Source organism: Cherax quadricarinatus, chromosome 78, assembly GCF_038502225.1.
Source record: "Cherax quadricarinatus isolate ZL_2023a chromosome 78, ASM3850222v1, whole genome shotgun sequence".
Lineage (NCBI taxonomy): Eukaryota > Metazoa > Arthropoda > Malacostraca > Decapoda > Parastacidae > Cherax > Cherax quadricarinatus.
The window spans coordinates 8,235,901-8,258,080 of record NC_091369.1 but is presented as its reverse complement, the minus strand read 5'-3'; the positions used below and the strand labels follow the sequence as shown (position 1 = coordinate 8,258,080).

The 22,180-nt window shown below is 37.3% G+C and overlaps 1 protein-coding gene across 7 annotated transcripts in view; it reads right to left on the bottom strand.

The window, feature by feature from the left end:
- LOC128701601 (tetratricopeptide repeat protein 21B) overlaps positions 1 to 22,180 on the bottom strand; it is a 69,015-nt gene that overhangs the window by 28,881 nt on the left and 17,954 nt on the right. For all 7 annotated transcript variants that reach the window (XM_070101663.1, XM_070101659.1, XM_070101660.1 and 4 more), the window contains exons 8-17: positions 21,370 to 21,562; positions 20,490 to 20,560; positions 18,100 to 18,190; positions 15,749 to 15,885; positions 13,996 to 14,185; positions 13,535 to 13,644; positions 8,807 to 8,927; positions 6,862 to 7,004; positions 4,990 to 5,183; positions 2,746 to 2,836 (exon numbers count right to left, since the gene is read on the bottom strand). In XM_070101663.1, the coding sequence (XP_069957764.1) occupies positions 2,746 to 2,836; positions 4,990 to 5,183; positions 6,862 to 7,004; positions 8,807 to 8,927; positions 13,535 to 13,644; positions 13,996 to 14,185; positions 15,749 to 15,885; positions 18,100 to 18,190; positions 20,490 to 20,560; positions 21,370 to 21,562 (1,341 nt within the window). The remainder of the gene's footprint in view (positions 1 to 2,745; positions 2,837 to 4,989; positions 5,184 to 6,861; positions 7,005 to 8,806; positions 8,928 to 13,534; positions 13,645 to 13,995; positions 14,186 to 15,748; positions 15,886 to 18,099; positions 18,191 to 20,489; positions 20,561 to 21,369; positions 21,563 to 22,180) is intronic.

Here is a 22,180-nt window from a genome sequence, read left to right as displayed (position 1 = left end):
CCAAACAGCTGCCCAGATACAGGAAGGCCCCACTTTACAGCACTCACTTTACAGCATTTCACTAATACAGTGGTTTTCAATTATACCTATTCTTCATTTATTCGCACTTCCTGCAATAGATATATAAGCCACTCACTATAAGCTAAGGATGAAAATATTTTAAGTAAGTAATGTGTTTATTGTATATGCATTTTTTTAGGCCTGGCTCTATTGCTCACTTAATATATGATAGTGTAAAACTGTTATCAGGCTTTTATATGCATTTTAAAGTGAAAAAGGCTATGCTTCACTTTACAGTGGTTTTCACTTTACAGCAGTAGCCTAGAACCTGTATAAGCAGGGTCCTCCTTTAAATGCAATCCAGCTGTTCCTTACACCAGAAATAAAAGGCAGTCATGAAGTTCCTTAATTTTAGGTAAAAAGACACAAGTGCAAGTAATATGATATTTTATTGTGGCAATGTTTCTAAGTTAAACTCCAAGAACAAGGTCATATGGACCCAGGATTGCCAAGAGCCTTTTTTTTTTTTTTTTTTTTTTGACAAATCAATTTTACAGGCTAAGAGCTGTTATCCTTCCTCAACTCATTGCAACAAAAAATGTTAATGCAATTAATGTATTAATTTGCACCCTATTTGGTGCAATATATCTCCAAATGGCATTGTAATTTTTCACAAATAAATTTTTTTTTTAATGCACCGGTCATCTCCCACCAAGGCAGGGTGACCTAAAAAGAAGGGGTTACTAGCCCGTTGCTCCCAGCATTTTAGTCGTCTCTTACAACATGCAACCCCAGACCTGCCAGAATGTACGGCCTGCCAAAGACTCACAAGCCTGGTATCCCACTGAGGCCCATATCCTCGGGAATAGGCAGTGCTCCCCACAAGCTCTCAGGAATTCTCGCCAAACACCTCTCGAAACTCTTGGGCACTATCAGTCCAGCACATCTCAAACACTCAGGTGATCTTCTCAATCGCATTCGCAACATCAACATCAGGAACAAGAAACTTTCCAGCCTTGACGTGACTTCCCTATTCACTAAAGTACCTACTAAACAAGCCATCGATCTCTTGCGCAAGAAAATTGACGATTCACTTGATCTTCCCATTCCAGCCAGCGACTTCATCGACCTGGTTGAACTATGTGTTGGCTTTACGTGTTTCTCTTTCAGCAGACTTTTGGACTACCCATGGGTTCGCCACTCAGTGCAGTCCTAGCGAACCTATACATGGAACATCTAGAAGCCGAACGTTTCTCCACCATTATTCCTTCGTCTGTCACCTGGCTCCGTTATGTTGACGACATTCTCCTCATAACTCCTAAACGCTTCAACGTTCAAGCTCTCCAAGACAAGCTCAACCAGGTCGAGCCTTCAATCCAGTTCACACTTGAAGAAGAGGTCGACAACACTCTTCCTTTCCTTGATGTTCTACTCTGCAAAGCTGACCACGAACTTCGTTTTAAAGTCTATCGAAAACCCACCAACCAAAACGATCTTCTCCACTTCTACTCTCACCACGACACCAAAACCAAACGTGGTGTAATTATAGGCTTCTTCCTGCGTGCACTCAGAATCTGCAGCAACGAGTTCCTTGAGGAAGAATGCACTATAATTGAACAGGTATTTTCCAAACTCCACTATCCTCGTCACTTCATCAGAGACTGCAGACGGCGAGCACTAAACATCTTCAACACACCCAGAGAAGACACTGCCTAGAAGAGATACATAGTCCTTCCCACCAACTCCATTGCCAAACATGTTTCCAACATCTTTGCCAAAACATCATTCCAAGTATCTACCTCCACAACCACGACCATCAAGGACATCACCAGTAGTAGGCAGGACAAGCCTCCATCCTCTGCAGGGGTATACATAATCCCTTGTAATGACTGCAACAAGTTATACGTGGGCGAAACATCAAGGGACCTCCAAACACGTATTTCAGAACACCAATACGCAAGCAGGTCTGACGACACAAGGAATGCCTGCGTACAACACCGTAATTCACACAACCACTTGATAAACTACAGAAACTCAAGACTTATCGCCACAGAAGACAACACCCAATACCGAAGAATCCTGGAATCATCACTTATTTCTATATCCGACAACTTCAACCAGAATAGTGGCTTCTATAACATAGCTGAACCACTTGCCAAGAAACTTCTTCATCGCTATCCCACATAAGAACACTGTAGAAGGTCTGCTCACAAACTTGTCCAGTCTCCTTTCCAAGCTACCCAAGTTTTTAGACTCTACAACCCAACTCGGTACATCATCAGATGCAGCATTCTTCACCTGACCTCAGCCGGACTATAAATACTCGCGTTCCTTCCACCCCAGGTAGTTCTGTTTGTGACTTGAAAAAGCCCACTGTGTGGGCGAAACGTAGTCAATAAAGGATCACATTATACTGCATTTGTGTTTATATTGCCATGCATAGCTTACAGAGGAAAGATTCTTGTTCATTTACCCATGGAGGAATTAATATTCATTTCCAAAAATACATCTTTCAGTTGGTTGAAATCCTCTACATCCATTCACATTGCCAACTTCACAATTAAAGCATTTGATGCAAGCGAAGGGCTCTTGATCCCAACACCTGTACCTAATCTCTTCCTTGGATCACACATGATTGCCTTTCATTCCCCAGATGCTTTATGACCCCTGCAAGTTTAGTGTTCACTCATGAATAAAATAAAAACATGTCACAATTTAAAAAAGAAATCAAATAAGTTACCTCACCTCAATAGCACGATCAGGTTCTTGTATGGACATATAAGCATCACCAAGCATCAAATAGCTCTGAGGAGTTGGATTCTTTTCTACCACCTCTCTGTAATGCATTTAGTTAAAATATATGAGTATCTCTCAGGAAACAAACGTGTTACTTTTAAAATCCGCATCATTGTTGCAAAATTCAGTTACATTTATTTTATGCATTCTGAAAAGTCCCTGCTTATGCTGGATTATTATTATTAATATTATCATCATCAAAGGGGAGCACTAAACCCTCAGGGATTATACAGCACCTGTGGGAAAGCATTCAGGTTTAATTCAGGGAAGTGGAACAGATCCAATTTCCTAGGTTAAGAGCCCCTCACCAGCATCAAGTAACCTCCCTTGAGGGGTACTTATGCTGGAGCATTTCTAGCAGACTGGAGTTTGAAACTACATATTCCTGATACTACTTCCTAAAGTTAGATTACGTGAATGCTAAGATGACTATAATTAGGTTATCTAAAGATAAAATTATTAAACAGAATAATAACTTTAATTAAAAAAACTCTGCGTATTTAAAAATCAATGTTACTATGATGAGACTGAAATACAACTCGCTGAATGGAGTGGGACTCAAACCCATGGCAAGCCAGTCCTTAAACCAGCAGGCCTGCTAGTACAAAAGTGCAGACAGCACACTGGCCTGCTAGTTTCAGAACTGGCTTGTCATGGGTTCAAACCTCACTCTGCTCACTGAGTTGTTCACATTTGTCATTGTAGTTTTGCAAGTCATAATACTGTACTACAAAGCTGTATTGACAGTTTTAGCTGTAATGGTTTTTATAAATATAAATAAAGCAGTGACAATGTTCACTGTCATGAATGCTGATTGGAGTCTGGATAAGACTGCATTTGATATACCTGACAATTATATGAGACTTTTTAACAGTCTTTTGTCAGATAGGCAATTTTTTGAGTCTTGGTAGAGAGCTCCATATTTTTAAGGATTAATTTGTATGGAGTTTCTATTCAGGTTAGGTTGATGTGTCAGATCTCAAAGAAATACGTTTCTTATGTTGTATCTACGTATTCAATTGCAGCTCTCCAAGAAGAGATTTTTGACTGGGTTAATATTTGTACTGTCTTATATATATAAATTGTGCATAGTATGTAGTGTATATGTTTTGTGTGATGAATAATTTAAACTTCTGAATACTGGGGGTGTGCATTATCTAGAATCTGACTAAGCAATCACTCTAATAGTAGTTTTATCTGAGGTTACAACAGGTTTTATGTGATTGCTGTTGCAGATCCTATGCAAACACTGAAATACTGAAAAAACAAAGTCCGAAATTCAGTCTTCAATACAGTGCAGCAGCATCATACATTACACCAGAAAAAACAATTTTTTTCTTATCTGGCTCCAAGTTATTACAGCAATAATGTATATTAAAATGTACTACTCCATAACCTGTGCCAATATAGAGTAAGAATTAGGATTAGTCTGCCTGAAATGCCTAGGCATGCTAGTGGTTCTCTTTGTAACTAATATTTTATAATATATAAACCACACATTGTAAGCTTTGCAAGGAAATAAACATTTTCATTATCATTTTCAACTGTCATCCATATGCTAAACTGGGGCCAGGCTGCCATGCAACTCACTTGTTGCAATTTTTTCCCATAATGCATCATCTATTACAACATAGGTATCTTAGGGAAGATGGAGTTCACTTAGTGTAAAAATAGGTTAGCAACTCTTTCCTCTAGAACACATCCTGGTTGCAATGCTGAGGATGGCTATAGTATGTCTCATTTTTTTTAACACCAGCCATTTCCCACTGAGGCAGTGTGACCCAAAAAAATAAGGGACACACTCACCATCACTCACTCCATCACTGTCTTTCCAGAGGGGTGTTGATATTACAGTTCAAAACTGCAAATATCCCCACCCCTCCTTCACATTTCTACTCATCAAATCAAAGTAGCCATTACAATAGAGCCTCAAAATTCAATGGTGACTACTGTACTGTACATCCATTTCCTCATGTGAATATAAATTTCTTGCAATTTAGTATTCAATTCATTCCCTCAAGTTAATCTTGCATTACCCGATACAATCAACATAACTTTCAACCTCTGTATCAGTATTACTGCCTAGTCCCAGACTACACCACCACACCACTAGCTTAACACTGTACTGGTATATACATTTTAATAAGCTGATGTAATTCATATATTAAATTACTTTTCTTAAGATTAACTTACCTGTAACATGATGCAAACATTCGCTTATCTTTGAGCTCATTCAGGTAGATGGAAGCCATTTTATCTCGAGCTTGAAGATAATATTGTTTCTCCGGTCCTATTGCTCGCAGCATAGATAAAGCATGTTCTACATCTCCACGCATCAGTGCTAAATCTGCACTTGCGATGTTTAGTCTTATCTCCTCACTCGTACCCTAAAAAACAAAGTATGTACACAAATAATTAACAGAAGGCCAAAATGCTGTAGGAGTGCGAAAGAAAAAAATATTTTTTATTGCTGTATAATAATACCTTACAGGAGCAAGGAGTTAGTAACCCTTTCTCCTGTATAAATCACTAAATGTAAAAAGAAAAACTTTAGTTTTTCTTTAGGTCGCCCTGCCTTGGTGGTAGGCGGTTGGTGCATTCAAAAAGAAAATAATACCTCAGTCTTCATGGTCTTAGCGTTCACAACACTTAGCTTTTTGATGTATTTTCTTATATCCAATAAATACCTGACCATTTATGGATCCCAGCAGCCAGTGCATCAATGCTGATGTGAAGAAACAACAATTTTATTTTACATGTACTATACATGTAGTACTATACACTGTACAATACTGTCATTTTATGAAGAGGAGTGATGGATAGTTGATCTGATGGTGTATCCACAAGACCTATGTTAAGTCAACAAGACTTCTGTATAAATGTGAGCTGAGCAACAGCCGGGGTTGCCCAGTTGTTGCTGAGTTAGTATTGCTCTCAATTTGCAACTGCAGGAATGAGAGTTAAATCCCTAGTTAACACCTTTAGTTGCAAGGGTTAGGTTTCCAGAAAAATGTGAATGTAGAAACCCTCAAAGGGAGATGCATCAAGCAAATAGATGAGGGAAATCAAGGAATATGAGCACTGACTGTATTCCTTACATAATTTGTATTGTGTAGTTACATTTCACATCATTAAAGGTAAATAATATATGACCTGCACTGTATAAATACTGTGGTCAAAAGTATTATTCACTTATCTGATATTTTCTATGCCTCTAGGAAGGTAATGCCCTCAGATCCTAAGGTTATTCTGTGTAATACAGCACTGCAGTTTGAAATATTAATCTTTAAGTTTATATACTGCAGCAAGAAAAAAGTTAAGGGGCAATAGAAATATCAATGTGTGGTGTGAATATTTAATAGAAAAGGAAGAAACTAGTAGATGCTATGGTATGTACGAAATGTATAATCTGAAGAGTGGAAGAAGGGTTACTAAGATAATTTGGTTAGGTTAGGTTAGGTTAGATTAGGTTACGTTAGGCTAGGGGATTTACATTATTTTTTCTTCTTTCAACGCACCGGCCATACCCCACCGAGGCAGAGTAGCCCAAAAGGACATGAAAGTTTCTCCATTTACAGGAGAAGGGGTTACTAGCCCGTTGCTCCTGGCATTTTAGTCGCCTCTTACGACACGCATGGCTTACAGAGGAAGAATTCTGTTCCACTTTCCCATGGAGAATTTACATTATTGGTCACAAATAACTTGCACTGTGGAGATGAAACTTATGAGAAAAACTTATTTTTATGGGGAAACTCTAAGTGTGTAGGAACCAAGTATGAAGAAGTACAGTAATACAACCCTTGGGGAATGAGAGGGTAATCAGATTTGATCCAAGGTAGGTGAGAACAGCTTTGATTCTTTGAATCAAGAGCCCTTCATCAGCATCAAGGCACCCCTTGAGAGGAAAAAATATTCAGAAAAATTGTCTATCTGGGATTTGAGATTTAAAAAGCAAATAAATATCTTTGAAAGTGTCCAAACCCTACTTGTTTCTCCATAAATGGCCAACTGAAGTGTATTGTCTTTACAGACTTTTCTGTCTTCTAATTAACACATAAAACCTACCTGAAATTCAGTCATGGCTTGTGTCATGATGTTGGAGGCTTCAGTAGGTTGATTATTTAGCCGGTAAATGTCACATAACTCCAAAAATATAGAAACTCGATCAGGTACTGTCATCTCAGCCTTGTTTCGGGTACCTTTAGTTGCTGTGAAAACATTTTCCTAAATTTAATAAATATTATAAATACCTACATATACACTATACAGTGGACTCCCGCATAACGATTACCTCCGAATGTGACCAATTATGTAAGTGTATTTATGTAAGTGCGTTTGAACGTGTATGTTTGGGGGTCTGAAATGGACTAATCTACTTCACAATATTTCTTATGGGAACAAATTCGGTCAGTACTGGCACCTGAACATACTTCTGGAGTGAAAAAATATCGTTAACCGGGGGTCCACTGTATTTATGTATTTTGGGGGAGTGCTAAAACTGTACAGGTTATACAGCACCTCAGGGAACAGAAGGCAATCAGATTCAATCCATGGAAAGGAAGGGTAGCTCCAATTCTTTGGATCAAGAGACAAATAACAGTACATAACATAAGAAATAGAAACACTAAATGAAATATTTAACTGTATATTTAAGCTTCCAACCAAGCCTCTCTTCAGCACCCATTTTATCCTGTGTATTTCTGTCTCTATATAGGTTTGTGTATTATATTAATCAGCAGTCAACTCTCACTAGTCTTCCACAACCTTTACATGGGAAAACTATTACTAATAATCAGGCCCAAGAAAATGATATGGTACAGAAAAGTAGAATACTTTATAACTCTGGAAATAGCAAAGGAAAATATTTGATTATATGGAAAAATAAATACTCTAATCTAGTTCCTATCATTAAAAAACCTAAAAAACAAATACACGTATGCAAACAATATATAAAAACATGCCCTTGCTCCTTAAGAGCAGCAATAAGAGTTCACAAATTACTGTCAACAGGTCACAGATTTAGTTGTTTTCTGTCATGTGAGTGCAGTAATATCTGCAGAATAACATGGCAATCATCTATTCATAAAATTTTCCACCTGAATAAAAATTTTCTTAGCTCAAATTCAGTTTAGTAAGTAGTTTAATAAAGCCCATAATTGTGGGTACAATATATTGATATCAAACAATAAGGCATTTAATCTTAAAAATAACCCATAATTTAGAGCTGAATCTTCAGATGACAGTGTAGCCACACCTTCCTTATTTCTCACTGTTTTTTCTTTTTTTTTTTTTGCTTGCTTTCCTTCTGCCCTGCAACAGGGGTGTAGTGGACTCTCTGGCCTCAGTGACCCACGTTCACTGTCACTGACTCTGTCCTCAGTGACCTATGTTTACCTGTCACTGACTCTGGCCTCAGTGTCCTATGTTTGCCTGTGACTGACTTGAGAGCATGCAGCTCACTGGGATGTTCCTCAAGCACTATATTCACCATACCTCTTTTATTCCAGGGGTCTCTTTCTCTGGTCTTCATATATCATCAATTAGACAAACATTTGGAAAGCCTTGCCTATACAAACAGGAGATGCCTCCAGAGGTCAGACTGATCCCTTGGCTCTGTTATTGGTAGGTCATTCACATCTGCTTGTGGGGTGGGCTTCTATTTGTTATTATGATGGAATGATTGCCTGCTGTTGCTTGCTCTGATGCATGTGCGTGAATGTTCAATGGCAGGGTTTTCTTTCCAGAGCAACTGCACACCAAAAGCTCAACTATAATAATCCTTTGTTCTAATTTTTACAGTGTACTAGGGATCATACATTAATGCTTAGAGTTCTGCTCATATTGCATAGTTCATTTTAAAAAAAAATTTCAATTACGTGTATGCTTATTTTCTGAACTTCTATATTTATCATATTGTGGCATAACAGATCACAGTCTTACAAGATTATGTTAAGAAGCTATCTTACTTACAGCAAAAATCACATACTAAACAACACATCTAGGAACTTACTAGTGGGTCGATTATTAGCAATATTAAGACATGACTTCAACGTGTTAATTGCTTCAACATACTGCTCTTGTTTCTTCAGAACTCGTGCTCGTACCAGATGGTAAGTGGGCTGTTCTCGCACCTGTGTGAAAAATCTTGCTAACTTTTTTTTTTTTTTTTTTTTTTTTTTTTTTAAAAAAGTCGGCCGTCTCCCACCGAGGCAGGGTGACCCAAAAAAGAAAGAAAATCCCCAAAAAGAAAATACTTTCATCATCATTCAACACTTTCACCACACTCGCACATTATCACTGTTTTTGCAGAGGTGCTCAGAATACAACAGTCTAGAAGCATAAACATATAAAGATACACAACATATCCCTCCAAACTGCCAATATCCCAAACCCCTCCTTTAAAGTGCAGGCATTGTACTTCCCATTTCCAGGACTCAAGTCCGACTATATGAAAATAACCGGTTTCCCTGAATCCCTTCACTAAATATTACCCTGCTCACACTCCAACAGATCGTCAGGTCCCAAGTACCATTCGTCTCCATTCACTCCTATCTAACACGCTCACGCACGCTTGCTGGAAGTCCAAGCCCCTTACCCACAAAACCTCCTTTACCCCCTCTCTCCAACCCTTTCGAGGACGACCCCTACCCCGCCTTCCTTCCCCTATAGATTTATATGCTTTCCATGTCATTCTACTGTGATCCATTCTCTCTAAATGACCAAACCACCTCAACAACCCCTCTTCTGCCCTCTGACTAATACTTTTATTAACTCCACACCTTCTCCTAATTTCCACACTCCGAATTTTCTGCATAATATTTACACCACACATTGCCCTTAAACAGGACATCTCCGCTGCCTCCAACCGTCTCCTCGCTGCTGCATTTACCACCCAAGCTTCACACCCATATAAGAGTGTTGGTACTACTATACTTTCATACATTCCCTTCTTTGCCTCCATAGATAACGTTTTTTGACTCCACATAAACCTCAACGCACCACTCACCTTTTTTCCCTCATCAATTCTATGATTAACCTCATCCTTCATAAATCCATCCGCCGACACGTCAACTCCCAAGTATCTGAAAACATTCACTTCTTCCATACTCCTCCTCCCCAATTTGATATCCAATTTTTCTTTATCTAAATCATTTGACACCCTCATCACCTTACTCTTTTCTATGTTCACTTTCAACTTTCTACCTTTACACACATTCCCAAACTCATCCACTAACCTTTGCAATTTTTCTTTAGAATCTCCCATAAGCACAGTATCATCAGCAAAAAGTAACTGTGTCAATTCCCATTTTGAATTTGATTCCCCATAATTTAATCCCACCCCTCTCCCAAACACCCTAGCATTTACTTCCTTTACAACCCCATCTATAAATATATTAAACAACCATGGTGACATTACACATCCCTGTCTAAGACCTACTTTTACCGGGAAGTAGTCTCCCTCTCTTCTACACACCCTAACCTGAGCCTCACTATCCTCATAAAAACTCTTTACAGCATTTAATAACTTACCACCTATTCTATATACTTGCAACATCTGCCACATTGCTCCTCTATCCACTCTATCATATGCCTTTTCTAAATCCATAAATGCAATAAAAACTTCCCTATCTTTATCTAAATACTGTTCACATATATGCTTCAATGTAAACACCTGATCTACACATCCCCTACCCACTCTAAAACCTCCTTGCTCATCCGCAATCCTACATTCTGTCTTACCTCTAATTCTTTCAATTATAACCCTACCGTACACTTTTCCTGGTATACTCAGTAAGCTTATTCCTCTATAATTTTTACAGTCTCTTTTGTCCCCTTTCCCTTTATATAAAGGGACTATACATGCTCTCTGCCAATCCCTAGGTACCTTCCCCTCTTTCATACATTTATTAAACAAAAGTACCAACCACTCCAACACTATATCCCCCCCTGCTTTTAACATTTCTGTCATGATCCCATCAGTTCCAGCTGCTTTACCCCCTTTCATTTTACGTAATGCCTCACGTACCTCCCCCACACTTACATTCTGCTCTTCTTCACTCCTAAAAGATGGTATACCTCCCTGACCAGTGCATGAAATTACTGCCTCTGTTTCTTCCTTAACATTTAAAAGTTCCTCAAAATATTCTCGCCATCTACCCAATACCTCCATCTCCCCATCTACTAACTCCCCTACTCTGTTTTTAACTGACAAATCCATATTTTCCCTAGGCTTTCTTAACTTGTTTAACTCACTCCAAAATTTTTTCTTATTTTCATTAAAATTTCTTGACAGTGCCTCTCCCACTCTATCATCTGCTCTCCTTTTGCACTCTCTCACCACTCTCTTTACCTTTCTTTTACTCTCCATATACTCTGCTCTTCTTATAACACTTCTGCTTTGTAAAAACCTCTCATAAGCTACCTTTTTCTCTTTTATCACACCCTTTACTTCATCATTCCACCAATCACTCCTCTTTCCTCCTGCCCCCACCCTCCTATAACCACAAACTTCTGCCCCACATTCTAATACTGCATTTTTAAAACTATTCCAACCCTCTTCAACCCCCCCACTACTCATCTTTGCACTAGCCCACCTTTCTGCCAATAGTCGCTTATATCTCACCCGAACTTCCTCCTCCCTTAGTTTATACACTTTCACTTCCCTCTTACTTGTTGTTGCCACCTTCCTCTTTTCCCATCTACCTCTTACTCTAACTGTAGCTACAACTAAATAATGATCCGATATATCAGTTGCCCCTCTATAAACATGTACATCCTGGAGCCTACCCATCAACCTTTTATCCACCAATACATAATCTAATAAACTACTTTCATTACGTGCTACATCATACCTTGTATATTTATTTATCCTCTTTTTCATAAAATATGTATTACTTATTACCAAATTTCTTTCTACACATAGCTCAATTAAAGGCTCCCCATTTACATTTACCCCTGGCACCCCAAATTTACCTACTACTCCCTCCATAACATTTTTACCCACTTTAGCATTAAAATCCCCAACCACCATTACTCTCACACTTGATTCAAAACTCCCCACACATTCACTCAACATTTCCCAAAATCTCTCTCTCTCCTCTACACTTCTCTCTTCTCCAGGTGCATACACGCTTATTATAACCCACTTTTCACATCCAATCTTTATTTTACTCCACATAATCCTTGAATTAATACATTTATAGTCCCTCTTTTCCTGCCATAGCTTATCCTTCAACATTATTGCTACTCCTACTGCTAACATTACCATATAATACACATATAGCACTGAATTAGACTCGCACACACTGTACACAAATTTACATATTAATCATTGTCTCTTGTAAGGTTAAACTTAACACTTTAAACAAATACCAGCACCTAGCATAAAACATGTAATAGGGTCCCAGTTAATGGCCATTTGCAGACCTTTCCATTATTTTTTGTTGGTGAAACCCTATGCCCTTCTGTGGTATGACTGGCAGAGGGCTAGTCTGTCACTGTCATGAGTTTCAAGCTTTCAGTTTGAATCCCAGTACTCTATTAAAATGGAGTGTGGTTCAGAGAGCAATATGAATTGTGATTACCACACACTTCTGGCAAGACAGCCATTGAATGAATGATTGAATATATTTCCGTCTTTGTGCAACCTCACCTTGGTGGGAAATGGTCAATGTGGTAAAAAAAAAAATATTTACATGCATAAATAACATCTTAATGCATTTCTTTCCAAAGTTTAGATGAGATCACCCTTACTAGAGCCAATGCCTTATGTGCAACCAATGAATCCTAAGAACAGTTTATACCATACTGAATTATCTACTGAGTCTGTGAGAAGAAAACCCTTGTGACCAGTCCCCATTCAGACTTGACCCCTTTAATGCAAACTTTCTGCTTACTATTGGTCAGCCATACCTCAATCCATGTTAAAACTTCCCCTCCTATACTATGAGCTGCCACTTTTCTTAACAGTCTTTTGTGATGTACTCAGATATACTCTCCTTTTATATTCCTAGGACTCAGGAAAGCAACCTGAGTAATTAAAGATATCCACCTGTTGAAAGATTATGAACTGCCTAATAATTGCTGAGGGAAGTAGCAACAGCCTGTCTTACCATCTCTGGGCTACTACTCAACATTACCATTATTATTATTATATTTGTGGTAAAAGCTAAGTTTGTAAGGATCACACAGTGCTTGGAGAACAGGAGGTACAGTAATAAGTTTTGACTGAAGGGGAAGGTTATCATACCTTTGATGAGTTCCAAGAGTTTTTTTTACTACCAGGCTTGTTTGGTGCTTGCCTGATCAAACAGGCTATTGCCGCTGGTTGCTTGCTGTGCCAGGTTTATTGATCTGCCACCTTCCATACAGAGCTCCCTTCAGCAGTAAATATGATGGGCTACCCAGTATACTCAGGTCTTTATGAGTATCCATCTTTTAGGGTGCCTTGTTCTCTCCTATATTTACTTGACTCTCAGCCTCTCTGAGTCACCTCTTTTACTGGTTGCTTTAATATTTACTGTTTTGTTTGCTATAGACTTTCCATGGAAAAAATTTTGATTATTTTTTAATTCAAATTTTTAACAGTGTCATCAAGGCAGCAGCCTATTGATCTGTATGACATAACCTACTTTAGGACAAAACACAAACCAAGAAAAACACACTCATCTTTTCTACTTTGACTTAGAAAAGGATATACTATACTAATATTATTAGGATAATAAGAAAAATGGCTAACCTCAAAGTTATACGAGAGACCAACTTCGAGGCTCTGCTGTGCTTGCTTGTAATTACCCTGATATAACTGGATCTGTGCCATCAGTAGGTGAGCATCTGAGCTGGTTGAATCTGAAGCAATTATATATTTTAGTAATGGTATCCTTGTAATTTTTCCCTATCTCTTATGTGGTATTTTTTAACACTGGCTGTCTCCCACTAAAGTAGGGTGGCTCAAAATAGAACAAAGATTATGTTGTTTTGCAATCTACTTGTTCAAAAAAAATACCATTTTTTATCAGAGATGGCCATTTAAATTGTGATGGTCATACACTTCTGGCAAGAAATATATGACTGAATGATTGATGGTGAAAGATTTTTTTTTTTTTTTTTTTTTTTTTTTTTTTATTTACCAAACCGCGGGGGGAAACCGAAATTACAAAAAAAAAAAAAAAGATTGGATTGGTATCACAGATAACGCACCTATATTATCCAGTACATACTGCAAGGAAGTTGCAGCTCCTTTGACATCACCAGTGATGAACTTGAGATGGGCAGACAATATAAGAGCAGTGAGGAGCGCAGGGCAAGCACGTGTGATGGACTCCAGCACTCCCAATGCTCGCTTCACAACTTCTGGTACACTCTCACTAACTCCATCTGTTGGGCTTGGCTAAAATGAAATAGCAGTGTTTATACAATTTTATTATTGGGTGAAACAGAGGCATAAGCTGACACATGGTAAAGCAAAGACAAACAAACAGTCTTTCATTAATACCATATTTTGTTTAGTGACAGCTTTACACTGAGCAAAATACAGTGGACCCCCGCTTAAAACAATTACCTCCGAATGTGACCAATTATGTAAGTGTATTTATGTAAGTGCGTTTGTACGTGTATGTTTGGGGGTCTGAAATGGACTAATCTACTTCACAATATTTCTTATGGGAACAAATTCGGTCAGTATTGGCACCTGAACATACTTCTGGAGTGAAAAAATATCGTTAACCGGGGGTCCACTGTATATAATTTTAATAAAAGCTTACTGTATCCATGTGTCTTTGATATATTATTATTATTATTATTATTATTATTATGCTTGGGAGCAATTAGAGCATCCTCATAAGAACTAAAGAGGGATTTGCAACAAGGAAGAATGTTAAAAAAGTTGGAAATAAGGATAAAATTTAATCCAACTCCAGGAACAATAAAATGTAGATTTAAATACGTCTGTGGATTTAGAGTTAAGAAAAAAGTACTTTAACTGTTTTTATTTTCAATCAGTTCTTAACAATCCTATAGATATAAGTGAATTCATTCTTATATACTGTAGTATAATAAAGTTTGAAAAGTCCATAATGCATGATATCAGTTTATATATCCTTATTCTTTTTATTTTATTATCACACTGGCCGATTCCCACCAAGGCAGGGTGGCCCGAAAAAGAAAAACTTTCACCATCATTCACTCCATCACTGTCTTGCCAGAAGGGTGCTTTACACTACAGTTTTTAAACTGCAACATTAACACCCCTCCTTCAGAGTGCAGGCACTGTACTTCCCATCTCCAGGACTCAAGTCCGGCCTGCCGGTTTCCCTGAACCCCTTCATAAATGTTACTTTGCTCACACTCCAACAGCACGTCAAGTATTAAAAACCATTTGTCTCCATTCACTCCTATCAAACACGCTCACGCATGCCTGCTGGAAGTCCAAGCCCCTCGCACACAAAACCTCCTTTACCCCCTCTCTCCAACCTTTCCTAGGCCGACCCCTACCCCGCCTTCTTTCCACTACAGACTGATACACTCTTGAAGTCATTCTGTTTCGCTCCATTCTCTCTACATGTCCGAACCACCTCAACAACCCTTCCTCATCCTCATCCTTATTGTTAAATTAATTTAACTATTTTAAAAATGTTCTGTACATAAAAATTAACTACATATTTTAAATACTGTACTCCACATAAAAGCTCTTCAGTATAAATCCTTTCTATAAAATTTGTAACATATGCTTCTTGAAGCAATAAGATCACAAGAAACAGGTGATATCCTAAGAAATCACTGTAGTTATATTGCATGCTTCTTGAAGAATATAGTAACTCAGTTCAAAACTGTTGAACCATATATTCCTTCTATCAAACCAAATAAAGTTGTTAAGGGTATGGAAAACAAATGATAATATTCTCAGTCGTAGTCTCTACATTCTTTCTGATGAAGGTCCAACAATTTTCATTACCTGAGTAGGTGCATAAAGAAGGCACTCATTAACAATGAGGAGTAAAAAGTCAGGATTGAGTGCAGCAAGATACGTGGCACCAAATGACATGCCCCGATGATTCTTGAAGTGATTATCAATGGCCTCATGCAACATTCCTGTAAAGATTCAGTGGCTATTAAGTTACAAAACTACAATTGGTAAAATAACTTTTATTTGTATAAATCTTCTTTTTCTACTTTATAAGAGAAAAATACAGAGAAATAGGTTATAATCTAAGTTGAAAATTTGCTGGTAAGTAACCACCTGATATTTTACTTAAAAATTTATGTTATCTAAAAAATAATAAATGTAATTAAATGAATTTTCATGTCTATACCTATAGCTTATCTTCATACATTGAAAACATGAATAAATAACATTTTACTCCTAAAGAAAATAAGAAAAGGAGGAGGGCCAGTAAGATAGTCAAGGATTAGCTTGCGTGCTGATTCAGTTGTGATGTTGTCTGTGTGTCTCTGACTTCACAGGATCTGGAGGAGATGTTGCTTTTGTGAGTCAATGACTTCACAGAATCTGGAGATGTTGCCTGTATGTGTCCATGACTTCACAGAATCTGGAGATGTTGCCTGTGTGTGTCCATAATCTCACAAGATTTGGAGATGTTGCATGAGTATCTCCATAGGAAAGTGAAACAGAATTCTTCCTCCGTAAGCCATGCACGTCGTAAGAGGCAACTAAAATGCTGGGAGCAAGGGGCTAGTAATCCCTTCTACTGTATACATTACTAAATTTAAAAGGAGAAACTGTATACATTACTAAATTTAAAAGGAGAAACTGTATACATTACTAAATTTAAAAGGAGAAACGCTTTTTTCCTTTTGGACCACCCTGCCTTGGTGGAATGCAGCTGGTTTGTTGAAAGAAGTTGCTTGAGTATGTCCATGGCTTCACAGGATCTATAACAACTTTGCCTAAAGTTTCACCTTTCAATTTAGATATAACTGTAGTCTGACAGATGCCTTGGAGGGAAAGAATTTCATGAACTACAAGTAAATGATGTTGTTCAACTTTTAGTAGCAAAGTGATAGGTGTCTGCCAAGGAGTTGTGTTCAAGAAACGGACAACTTTTAGAAAACAACAAATCACCAGACACACATTAATCAAACAGTTTAACCCTTAAACTGTCCAAACGTAGATCTACGTTTTTCAACATTTGAAAGTATGTAAAAAAACGTAGAGCTTCTTGTTCTTTTTTACATTTGAAAACGTGTAAAAAAAAACTTTGAAATACATTTTTTTTGTTATATTTGAAAATGTTAAAAAAAGAGATCTACTTTTGGAGCACTACGCATGTGAACGTAGATCTGTCTGGATAGTTTAAGGGTTAAGCAGCATATGCAAAGCCTAACAAACATGAGTATTTATGAACCTTACAAAGTTGTTCAGGATTTTAAATATACGTACAGGTATATCAGACAACTAGTTATATAAAGAGTATGCAGTGCTAGCATAGAGTTCACAACTGATCCAAGAAATTTCCAATATACAGCCTCTCCTCACTTAGTGACATACTTGTTTACTGACTGCTCGGACTTATGACTTACGGATTGACACAAACTCACTACCATTATAATATGCTCCTCATTTAGCGACGAATTCTTTTAACAATGTGGTCTTAGGAACTTAACTCCGTCGTTAAGTGAGGAGAGGCTGTAATGTATATAGAGCTGATTTCCTCTATTCTGTTTACTGCAGTATACACTACACTACTGTATTATTTCAATACACAGTACACTACTGTATAAACATTTAAAAATATACCAAAAATGTTATAAATGGTGCAAAGGTGACATTAAAAATATATCTAATGATGGTTGACACACACCCATGACCAATTCGTTTACCAACCTACTCTTAGGAACAGAACCCCATCGTTAAATGATGAGAGGCTGTATTGGTCACAGAGCTGACTCAAGACTAAAACAAGTGAACCTGACAGAAGGGCCAGTGAAGACATGCTGGCAATGTAACCTGCAGGATCTTAGGAAATTTAATATGGCACACATATTCGGACACTTTGAAAGGCAGGGATCAAGGATGAGGGGAGTTATAAGAGAAAGCCACAGGAACATCAGGTAATATTTTTTAAAGCCTGAGAGTGGCCAGGGAAGTGGAATGACCTATGCAAGGAAGTGGTGCAAAAAGATTCTTTACACAGTTGTAAAAAAATGTAAAACAGAGCTCACCTTTCATGAACTGTTTAATATTCCAGTGTTAAACACCTATTAATACAATTTCAGATTGATATTCTTTAATTTTTAAGTATTAAGAAATATTGTAAAATCTCAAGAATGACGAATGTATAATACCTAGAATTGTTTCAGAGGGTTGATTTTTCATACGACCCAGTACAGCAGACAAATACAAGATATCTGGTGAAGCTCCAAGACTGCGCTGAACCTGACAAAAAAAAAAAAAAATTCAAGAAAATAGTCTAACTGAAAAACAGGTACCATGTACAGACTATAAAAAAAATGAAATGGAGAAATTATTATTTTTTTTTTTTTTCAACAAGTCGGCCATCTCCCACCGAGGCAGGGTGACCCAAAAAAGAGAGAAAATCCCCAAAAAGAAAATACTTTCATCATCATTCAACACTTTCACCTCACACATTATCACTGTTTTTGCAGAGGTGCTCAGAACACAACAGTTTAGAAGCATATACGTATAAAGATACACAACATATCCCTGATATTCTTTGAAAATCTGAGTACCACGACATCACGCGTGAATTCACATAATGTGCTTCATATAGGCAACCCTTAGAGCTCATATAGGGGAGTTCATTTTTTGTGGGGCAAATATACAGTGACACCTCATAAAGAAAGATACAGTATGTGTAAGATGTAAAGAGGGTTGTCTTTTATCATTTATTTTTTAATGTGGGATTATTTTCCTACTTATATTTTTGCAATTTTGTTTTTGTTTTTAACAAGCTGGCCATCTCTCGCCAAGGCAGGGTGATCCAAAATAAAAAATAAAAGAACACTTTCACTATCATTCACACTATCACTGTCTTTGCAAAGGTGCACAGATATGACAGATTAGATGTCACTATAAACAGCAAATATCCCAAACCATTCCTTTTTCAAATTTATTTTCTTAAATTTTCCCATATTACCATATCTGTTGAGGTTGCAACAGTCTTCAAGCTCTTTACACACACTCGACTTTTCGAGTGCAAGAAAGTGATGACAATTTCAAGATAGTCTAACTATTTAGATGATTTTTTTACAATCATGACTATAATTTTTAAAGGGGCAGACTGGTAAGCCAGTTGAAAGCTTCAGTCAGATGATCAAAAGCTCCAGCTGTGAGTCATCATATCACTAAAGACCCACATCAGAAAATATTTGTCCTGTTTCCTGACAAACCTTACCTATCCTTAATTTTTTTTATCACATACCAGTTTCATTTGTTATCTGTTAATAGTTCTTGGGAACAATGCACCCACTGCATAGGCTTGAACTAGGCCTCTTAAACTAGAGGAACAAAAGAGGAATAAAACTAATAAGAAAAACACAATAGAGAACAGCTAAGTGTATACTGAATGAAGGCAGAAGTTTGTAAAATTTACCTGCCATCATACATATAAACAAAAGAAAAGACCAGAAAAACTGCTCAAATGCAAAATATATAACAGATTCTATTTGACACACACATGATCAGGCCACAGTTAACGGAAGGATGATCAAGCTTCCACTACTACTTACAGTGGTTCAGTGCCTTTTGAGATATAATATTAACCTATTACCCTTGAATGTTCCATTTATAAAACTTCATTAGTTCTTTACCACTAAAGCTCAAATATTTGAAGCAGCTCCTTCTTCAGCAATTCCTTCAAGACAGGTAAATTCTAAGAAAAACCTAGACTTAAGAGATAAAAGTAAATACATACATGTACAGTGGTACCTTGACATAAGAGTTTAATTCGTTCTGTGACCAAGCTCGTAACTCAGTTTGCTCGTATATCAAATCAATTTTCCTCATTGAAATTAATTGAAATGCCATTAATCTGTTCCAGCCCCCAAGAAACCACCCCATTTTTTTTTGTTATCTGTTTTTAAATAAGAAAAATGTATTTATAAATAATAAATATTGTATACTCCACCCACCACACCATCTCTACTACACCCACCACCCTCACTACTCCACCCACCACCATATCTACTCCACCCACCACTATCACTACTTCATCCACCACCCTCACTACTCCACCCACCACCATATCTACTCCACCCACCATTATCACTACTTCATCCACCACCCTCACTACTCCACCCACCACCATATCTACTCCACCCACCATTATCACTACTTCATCCACCACCCTCACTACTCCACCCACCACCATATCTACTCCACCCACCATTATCACTACTTCATCCACCACCCTCACTACTCCACCCACCACCATATCTACTCCACCCACCATTATCACTACTTCATCCACCACCCTCACTACTCCACCAACCACCATCTCTACTACACCCACCACCCTCATTATTCCACCCACCACCATATCTACTCCACCCACCATTTTGGCTTGCAACTCAAAGCAAAAAATCGACCAAGTGACGGCACGTAACTCGGAAAACTCATAAGTTGGGACACTCGTAAGTCAAGGTACCACTGTATAGTTTTTGTCTACTGTATTTAATGTTCACATTGCTGGAAATTCTTTAACTCATCACTTTACCTCTTTTAAAAACTCCAATTGTTGTTCTGCAATATCCACTTGACCCTCTAAAAGCTGACATGAAATTATCCCTGTTAAAAAAAAAAAAAAAGTACAGCATATTACAATTAATAATCTCTGCCTGATATTAATGCCATTTTAAAATTACTGTATAACAAAAGTGTTAATGATCAGAGCTGTAACTCATTTATTTGAGAATTAAAACTTCACTTGCTTTTATTATAAAGTTTGAAAAATTAGCTTGTGAAAAGGTTTTCAGAATACATGTTGGTTGAAATGGTATATTGCCAATGAGTATAAGTACAAACATACAAGTTACAGATCAAGCATTTATTAGGACAGCTATCTACTTTGTAGAGTGAAAATGTTGATAAAGCTCTACAGAGAACAAACTGTCCCAATAAATATTGACAAGTCTCTAAAGAGAACAGTCCCAAAAAATGCCAATAAAGCTCTACAGAGAAGAGTCACAATAAATGTTGATAAAGCTCTACAGAGAACAAACTGTCCCAGTAAATTAATGCTATGAGACATGCTGTTGACGTGAACTTCACAAAATACTAGTAACGAAGTATAATTACTACTGTATCTTATACAACACAAAGTTGTACAGTCATCTGAGATGTGGATACAAATGAATCCTCCTTTAAAACTTACTAATCAAGCACTTGAAAAGAACACAAAGAGAAAATACCACAACTGGAACAATGCTCAAATAACCAGCACAAAGGAGAAAAAACTTCATGATGATGTTTCGGTCTAACTTGGGCCATTAACCAGTCACACTTTAATGGTCAAAGTTGGACCAATATGTCATCATAACATCTCTTTCTCCAATGTGTGAGTTATTTGTGTATAAGGACTTCAGTGGTAAACAGACCTGTTAATGCTGCCACTGAAGATTCGTCTAGCTTGGTGGCATTCTTATAAAACTTTGTAGCCTCCTTGTTGCGTCCCTGAAGGAGACACTGATATCCCACCTCTGTCAGGTACTCAGCACTTCCTGTGTCCACCTTGGCTGCCTTACTTGCCATCATGTATGTTTCTTCCAGCACAAGACGATTTCTCCCACACTTTAAAATAGTATAAGGTTTTTAAGTACTCAGTTAATAATACTGTGTGATGGCAAAGAACATTATTTACCAAGTAGCATCCAGACTTGTTGAAAAAAAAAAAAAAAAAAAAAATAATAATAATAATAATAATAATAATAATAATAATAATAATAATAATAATAATAATAATAATAATAATAATAATAATAATAATAATAATAATAATAATAATAATAATAATAATAATAATAAAACCATGCATGTCATAAGAGGCAACTAACATGCCGGAAGCAAGGGGCAAGTAACCCCTTCTCCTGTATACATTACTGAAGTTAAAAAGAGAAACTTTTGTTTTTCTTTTTGGACCATCCTGCTTTTGTGCGATATGGCCAATTTGTTGAAAGAAGAAGAATTCATGGCCAGTTTCTATCATATATGCACCTCCTCTAAGCATATCTAACACTTCCATTGTTTTCAACATAGTGACAGATTCGTTAATAATCTTCTTAGTACCTCCAGAATCACTAATATTTCTCTTGGGTGCAATGGTTAATATCTTGAGACCAATGACAAAAATATCCAAAATAACTTGATAAACTGAGTCAATGAGACACAAGATGCTGACAGAATACAACT